This window comes from Erigeron canadensis, chromosome 6 (genome assembly GCF_010389155.1).
Source record: "Erigeron canadensis isolate Cc75 chromosome 6, C_canadensis_v1, whole genome shotgun sequence".
Taxonomy (NCBI): Eukaryota; Viridiplantae; Streptophyta; class Magnoliopsida; order Asterales; family Asteraceae; genus Erigeron; species Erigeron canadensis.
In genome coordinates this window covers 34853833-34862900 of record NC_057766.1, presented here as the reverse complement: position 1 = coordinate 34862900, position 9068 = coordinate 34853833, and the positions used below count along the sequence as shown (strand labels likewise).

General features: G+C 29.6%; 1 protein-coding gene across 1 annotated transcript; it reads left to right on the top strand.

Annotated features, from left to right (window-relative positions):
- The first annotated feature begins 6392 nt into the window (after positions 1-6392).
- Positions 6393-7373, top strand: LOC122604775. The gene has a single exon (XM_043777643.1). The coding sequence runs from the start codon at positions 6393-6395 to the stop codon at positions 7371-7373; it is 981 nt and encodes a 326-aa protein (XP_043633578.1).
- The last annotated feature ends 1695 nt before the right edge of the window (positions 7374-9068 follow it).

Sequence of the window (9068 nt, the reverse complement as noted above, 5' to 3'; positions counted from 1 at the left end):
GTGCATAACACGCATAGGTTTATTTTCAAATTGTTCTATGATAATATGATAACAATTAGGATTGTTTTTATATTCTTTGATAACAATTAGAACTCTTGATTTGAGATGTAAAACTAATATATAAAAAAGAGAAAATTATGAACCTTTTTTTTATTGAGAGATAAAATGAATCTTGAATGTAGTTTATATTAATTTGGATTTAGAATTCAAGTAACCATTTGTTGTAAATCGTGTTTGGGATATGTATCTAGAGTTCACATTGTATTTATATCAAATATTAAACTAAATATTAATATTTATAATTATAAAAAAGTGTAAATTATTGATGAAAAATAAAAAAGTGTAAATTAATAAGACTTTTATAACAAATTAATATAAATATTAATATAATAATATATTTGGATAATGATTATTAGGATTTTTAATTTGTAGTTTATCTAAATGATGACATCATCAAAAGTCAATTTAATGAAATTGAGCATTGTGATTGGTTAATAAGTCATTAGTTCAATTGTCTTATATTAAGATACCTTCATCAATTAAAAATAAAAATAAAATGGTTACCTATATAATTTTGTTTGGTCACAATTAATATATATATATATATATATATATATATATATACGAGCATGGTACCCGCGCAATGCGGCGGCAGTAGTGGACACACCGGTCTAGTATAGTCGGTGACGGTATTATTTATGGTGGTGGCGGTGTCAAGTCTTAAATGATGTAGGTAGATGTAAAGGTGATAGTGAAATATTTGAAAATGTAAGGGCTTTAAATGTTAATTATTAAAATAAATGTCAAGAGCATATCTAATAATTCAAAGACGGAAATTACTAAAAATAAAAAGGGCTCTTTTGCTTTATAATGGAGTAGATATATATATATATAATATATATAATATGATGTATTTTACCCGGGCGATACGCGAGTTGTTATTATTATTACTTTTTTATTTTTGTAAAGTTAGTTTAGATTCATACATGTTAGAGGCAATTTTAACCAACGATTTTTTGCTAGACCTCCAACCCCCTCCTCATGGAAAATACATTGAGATGAGAAACCCAATACTCGAACTCGAGACATGGAAAAAAAAACTAACATCCAGGGTCCACATAGTGGATTTAGAAGATACCCATGATCAACCCACATAAGTAGAGTTGGTTATGCACGAGTTATTATAGTTATTGTCCAAAAATATTTGAAAATAAAAGTTTAGATATATACGTATTGATTATTAGTTCTTGATGTTTTGTTATTTTTATTGTTATATACCATTTTATACATAATCATTTGGTAGATTTTTTGAATTATACCAAATTCATAAGATTAAAAAAAAGAAAAAAAAATAAATTAGCGATAATTACTTGTATTCCAATTCAATAACATTGGGATTTTGGTCCAGTGGTCAGCGTTTTTTTCCCCAAGGGGTTTCATACTGGGGGTCATGGAAGTCAAACTTGTGAAAGACATTTAGGAAGGGGCCCTTTTTGTTGTTATATAAATCCAAGACATGTGAAAACAAACCCTTTAAGGCATTACGAAAATTCAAACTTGGGGTTGACACATCAACCGAGGGTATTGCTCGTTTTTCTCGCGTTCAAAATAATACCGACTAAAACATGCAACTTTAAAATATTTAATAAGGTCGGTGCCAACGACTTTTCCTTCCCCTCTTCCTTGCTCTCTTCCACACTTCTTAAGTTGACAGTAACCTATTCCAAGGCTCTTCCTCCTCCTCTTCATCCTTGGGTCGCCGAGTGAAAACGAAAGAAAATAAACTTAACTATAGCTTCATCAATTAAAAAAAATATTAAACATGCTTACCTATATAACTTTGTTTGGTCACAATTAATATATATATATATATATATATATAGGGGTGAGTTATTTTGAAAACCATAAAAAAAAAAGAACGCGAGAACCAATCTGGGCCACACATCTCATCTCCTTTTTTCTCTCTCATCACTTTCATCCAAATTTTTCAAAACGTTTTATCTCACAAACCGTACATCGTTAGACGAAAAAAAACCCATGGGTAGTCTTAAAATTTCGTCCCCTTTCATTAGAGATGCGACTTGATATACTTTTGACAAACTTTTAAATTTCGAAATTTTTTTTTTTTTCGAAATTTTTTTTTTACCTGCACATGTGTAGGATGTGTATGATGTATACCCTACACATGTCCTGCACATGTGTAGGATTATCGCTAAAAAAAAAAATTAAAAAAAAAATCGAAATTTAAAAGTTTGTCAAAAGTATATCAAGTCGAATCTCTAATGAAAGAGCACGAAATTTTAAGACTACCCATGCTTTTTTTTTCGTTTAACGATGTACGGTTTGTGAGATAAAACCATTTGAATGAATTGGGTGAAAATGAGGAGAGGGAAAATTAAATATCATCAAGATCAAAATCAATGGTCAGGATTGGTTCTCGCGTTTTTTTTTTTTGATGGTTCTCAAACTAACTTTCCTATATATATATATATATATATATATATATATAGTTTGTATATTTTACAGCTTCAATGATATTTTTGACATATAAACCTTCAAATGTTTTAAACTCACATTAATTTAGCTTCCAAAATGGCTTTTTTTTAAAAATAAAGATAAGACTCGCATCAATATGATCCTTAATCCTTATATTTTTAGAAACATTCGAACAAGCAAATAAAATCTAAATCATGAGATCATAAATCAATAATAGTAACCCTTATATTAGCAATCGATATATATACATTACTAATTAACATTCTAACATTAGTAAAATCTCGTTTACATAGACAAGTTTAGATGATTATCCATGCGATACTACTTTTGATAAAAGAAAAAAAAAAAGAGTCATGATGAAATTATATATAAACAATATAATAGCATGAAACATAATCTACATGGATAAAAAGGAGTACTTACAAAAGAGAAGGTAAATAAAAAGTGTATGAAAGGAAGAAAGTCACATTATTCCTGTGCTTTTAATCATAGGTGTAGGAGTTGGTGGGTCAACAGTTTGGTTTTAATTTTTTTGGGGACCAACTCATCTCAATTTCATACAAAACACCTAATAAATTTCTTTTCAATTTATTATATAAAAAAACCACAAGTAGCCCGGGCATAGAATACTCTTATCTGCATATGAAAGTACATGAAAAAACGGTTGGAAACATAAAAATCATTGACATGTCCTTGAAGCTGTATAAAATGTGTTTTGAGAAATGTGTTTTGAATATCGCTTTCTCGATCGTAAGGGGTTGGTGTTTTTCATATGCATGCTTCGGCTATACACATATTTGATTGCCATTAGTTTTAGACGTTTTCGATATTTGGCATTAGCTTTATGTAGTGTTTGGTAAATAAATATAGAGTTTTGCTTTTGATAATATTTATAACTTGTTTAAGACATATATAAAAATATTACACGTTCAAAAAACCTAACTTTCAAGTGTTACAAATACGTACTCGTATAATACTTTTCAACCATAGTTTACATTTTCTAATAATTTAGATTGCTCATATAAACGCATCTTTGAGTGATTTAGTAGTCAAATGTTTTGTTGCTTTTGCATAAGGCCACAGGTTCAAATCTCACTAGGTAACATTTTAAAGATAAAAAAAAAAAAAAACCAAGTTTAGAGATAGCCTCCGACACATATGAATAAATACTTATCCCATTCCCACCTATCCACACTATCTAGCTGAAATTCAGATATGTGAGCATGAAAACACATTTTTTATATATGTCTGTCAACGTAGCTCTTTTTTGAACGGTACAAGTAGACCACTTAAGCAGATACCCAAACTTCCATTTTGAACCAATGTTGTGTAGGCGAAATATAGTATCCTTTATCGGAATCAAAATAAACTGGAGGAACAATACAACACTAGATAAGCTATAAAGCGCTAGCAAGAACCACTGAAAGAGACTGTCATATGAATATAATACCTGACACGAAGTTTCAAGCGAATTTTATTTTTTTAAAAAACTGTAAATAAAATACTTATCTTTTGACAAATAGCTAGATGAACATATAAAAGCTTGTCCACATACTGTTTGTTATTTTGCATGATATCTGTCAATGTTAAATATTTTGCAAATGAGTAATGATATATATACATAAAATATAGACCTAAAAACATGTCTAAAACATTCAATGGATGATATATAGATTACATTTATTTTCTTTCTTAATCTTAATATTTAGTCCTTCCATATGTCAACATTAGATTTTTAAACACATCTTTAGGCTTATTATTTAAGCATATCAAACATTTATCTTTTCGAATATTGAACGAATTATAAATCAAGAAAAAACACAACAATAATTATTGTTGTTTTATTATTAAGAATAATATCAGTCGGTCCGATTACCCGACTGCAAGTATTTGATTATTACAACAAAACAATATGATCAGGATGATCAAAAACAAGATTGATCAAGATAGATCAATCAGATATACAACCAGAAAATATATATCGAAAGAGAGGTGCAAAAAATATATGTGTAATGTGTTGGAAAGAAAAGATTTGCGAGATCAAATATTATCATCACTTCCCAAAATAGAAATTTACGTCTTGGAAAGCAAGCCGGGAATCAAGGCCTTTATATTATTTCCTTCTTTAGCTAATTCAAATCATGTATAAATAGAGGATAAGAAAAGTTGTAATAATATAACCAATCCTTTCACAATGTAGTCTTCGGTTTGCTTTTTATCCTTGAAGGCTATCTAATGCCTTATTATCTTGATTATAATAATAATAAACTTCTATTTTCTATATCATTTGTTAACATAATGTGCGTTAACGAAACCCTGATTAGGTGAAAGGATGTATATATACATCCACACTTAATGCTATTGACATTTTCTTCCCTTTTCTTTTTCTCTGTCCAAAACCAATCCCTCTTCTTCCTTTATGTCCAGAACTAGTCCCTCAAGAATCATCAGTTTATACTCCTGCATAATTCTTAACCCAGAAGTGAGAGTAAAATACATAAAATATCCCTAAGTTTATATTAATTTTAACAAATATGTGTAAAATTTGTGTGATTGTGTAGTTGTGTTATAAAATAAAAGAAAAAAAAGAAATCGAAGAAGCCTTTCGGTTTATAAATCATGAGTTGATAAATTAATAGTTGTAAGGAACCAATCGTATTATATTCTCCACGATATGGTATCATGTTTTTCAAATAATTGACATTTGTTTATGAATTCCTTCAAAGACATTGTTACCACTTACTCATACCTTTTCCCTTTTTCAAAAAGTTAGTTTGAAAATTCTAATGCCTATTTTCTTCTAATTACTATTTCACATATATGAATAAAAAATAAAATAAAAAATTATGCTGAATTTAGTTAAGTAAAGTGAGTTGGATTGGCATGTTTTTATCACGTTAACCCACAATAATTTACTATGCGTCAGCCTACAAGTCTGTTATTGTTATGTGATGATTTTAAAAAATTTGCATTCGATGAGATTGGACATGATAACTATGTTTAATCGCTATTATTTTTCTTGTTTTGACCGAATTTAATCGCCTATTATGTAAGGAAACAATTGAGAGCGACAATTCTTGTCACATAACTGTTGAAACATATGTACAAGTTTCTACATGATAAAAGGGTACAAGACTTGTCAAATACTGTTTTAAAATCATTGATATTTTTTTTATATGTAAATCATCACTTTCTTTACAGGTTGATTTATACTTAAAAAGATGAAACTTCGCTACCAATTCATTAATGTAGTTCTACTTATTCACTCAACAATGTTCATTGTGAATTGTGATAGTAATGGATTTATTTGTTTTCAGTTTTCCTCTATTTTTTTATGATCATTCAGTCCTTTTTTATGATGGTTCAGTTAAGTTAGCATTAAAAAAAGTATGATACAAAACGTCTTATCTACATTTATATAAATTTAACAGCCAACAAAAAACAATTCCAACATGACATCTCTTAAACCAATTAAGATCCCTAGGCGAATTATTTGTCCTTATTATGGTTACCTTCTAAAATAATTTACTTCCAAATATAAACCTTAGAGAGTTGCATTATTGTATTAATTAAAAACAACAAAATCTCACATAAACCAGCAAAAAATTAATTAAAAAATGAAAATTTAAGAATACAGAAAAAGACGCTTCTTTTTCTTTTGTTTATAGAAGCATACAAAAAATCATACCTTATTTTCCTTATAATTTAATAATTCATTTAGATTATATTAATATGAGTAATATTTTTCCATAAGAGTGTGACAGAGAATCATGTTTATATTCATATATTCAGTTATATTCAACTCTTGTTCCCATGACCTTCCCACTTTAGATCCTTAAAAACCAAAATTCTTATAACACCTTCATTATACACACACAATTTCATACACAAAAATGATGGATTTAATTTCATGCTACAATCAATATTCTTTACAAGTTTCTGAAACTACATCCTCCTCATCATCATTTTCATGTTCAAATTATACACCAAAAAATTCTACTAATTCATGCATAATTTCCCCTAATAATAACACAAATATAATTCCATCAACACAAACAGCGGTTTCATGTTTATATAAAACCACCTTAACCACCGGTATCCACCACTACATAACCGTCACATGGTACCGGAGCACCACCACACAAGGCCTTCAAATCAACTCCGGCGATGACCCCGCCACCGCTTTCCGGCTAAACACACATTCAAGGCTTTTTCGGAAGAAAAAAGGGACTAAATTATTTGACATTAATGACTCAAAATTTGAAGTGTTTTATGATCTTTCTTCAGCTGTGTACGGCGCCGGCGCTGAACCGACAGATGGGTCGTACTATGTTTTGGTAATGGTTGATTCCGAGGTTGGTTTGTTGGTCGGCGACTTGCCGGAAGAAACCCACATCAAGAAAATGAGAACCCATAAACAGATCGGAAAAAGTTTGTTGCTTTCCCGGAAAGAACATTTTTCCGGCAATACCCTTTACGCCACCAAGGCTAAATTTTCCGATACCGGAAATTTTCATGATATTTTGATCCGGTGTACCGGAGAGAATGATGGGTTGAAGTATCCAGTTTTAGTTGTGTATATAGATAAACGGGTCGTGATTCGGGTCAAGAGATTACAATGGAATTTTAGAGGGAATCAAACTATTTTTATGGATGGATTATTGGTGGATTTGATGTGGGATGTTCATGATTGGTTTTTCGAATCCGAGTCGGAGTCGGGTTCTGGGTCCGGGTCAGGATCCGGTCCGGGTCATGCAGTATTTATGTTTAGAACAAGAAGTGGGTTGGATAGTAGGTTGTGGTTGGAAGAAAAGTATGTCAAGAGTAATGATCAGAAAAATGGATTCTCATTGTTAGTTTATGCTACTAAAAGCTAAGTTTTATTATAATCACACTATTGTATATTTCATTTCATATTCATGTGAAATTTTATTTTCTTTAATTATTTTATATAGATAGATTACATTTTTTTCTAGATTTATAATGCTACGAAAATGTCGCAATTTCGTGTCATAAAAATTATACTCCGTACATTGTTATTGAGAAGGGTTGATATCGTGTTTTAGCACTAGTACTTTGTTTTGATTTTGACATGCTTTTTGATTAACTAGATTCTGATATGTTTCACTCCACCTAGAAGACATGTTTTTGCTTTGAAAATTGCCTAGATAACTATAAAACAAAATCAATTGGAAGGGGGCAAGGGGCCAAGAAAGCAAAAAACTTGGTCTAAATATTTATATCCGTCAACGAGTTTTCATTGACTTTGATATTATCATAAGTTAATTTTAATTTTATTTTATATAAGTAGATTTGTTTGAGTTTTATGGTCTAATTAGGTTCATTTTTGTTGTAATTTGTAAATTATAATGGCTCCTACTTTCCTTAAAATTAAGTTGAAAGCTACTAAGATATAAAATTCAAACTTGTTAGTTTGTATTTTCTTGAGATAGGCCTTTGCTTAAATAATTTAAATACATCATAACTAGTACCCATAAGCATTAGTTAGCAAATCTCTTACATAAAAAGGAAATGAGTTGCTTCATACAAAATAATTCATTAACGGATATATTATTGAAAAGGTGATCGATATCAACATATTTCTATATAAATTTATCCTAATTGACTCGGATAATGCATTACCCAAATTAAAAAGATTAGTACGAGTACATGATAGTTTTTTTTTAAAGGTGGTACATGATAATTATAATGCACTTTCTCTTGGATTAGGTGTTTACTTTTTATTACATCATCCGCAAATTGAGATGTGTTTGCTTTCTCTCAATAAACCGAAACCGCACTTTGCATCAATAGAATCTAACTGATTCATCTCACAATTAATTAACAATACATATCTCGCATTGATATATCATAAGAAAATAATATAAGCTTTTTATGAGTCTAAGATAGTAACTTAATGGCGGCTCAAGGTCTTTGAAGGCCTTAAACTAAATCAATTTTGGGGGTTTAGTTCATTACCATATAAATTAAAGTAAAAAAAAAAGTAGCTCGACTTTTGTTATTCAACTACTAGTAATAAAAGAAATGCAGATGTTGATGCAAAAACCAAAAAGATGTTACCGCAATGCAAATTAGATAATGATACTTAGTACAAAGTCCCAACATTAATTCTAATATACAGAATATTGAGACCTTACAATTTTAGAGACCTAAAGCGACCGCCTAATCTTTTAGTACTATTGAGTCACTTTTGAGTAACTACTAAGTATTACTCTGTCATAGTTGGGTGTGTGATACGGTGTTGTCCTATATAATGATATAGGCTTAGCTTTGGCTTGGGACTGAGAAAGGATGCACGCAGATAAACATTCATGAAATGTTTAAATATGTTATTTTATATATGTTATTTAGTTTTAGTTTAGTTTACGTCTACTTGGTCAAAGATGAGGATAAATAGCGGTTAGCATATTACACCACGTTAATTTCCAAGTTTTATGTTCCAACTAGTAGCAGTTAGTTTATTGTATCTCTTTAGTTTCTAAGGCTATATATAGCCATATGTAGTTCTTTGTTAAATTTATGAATGAATAAAATGAAAGTTTAGTTTTTTT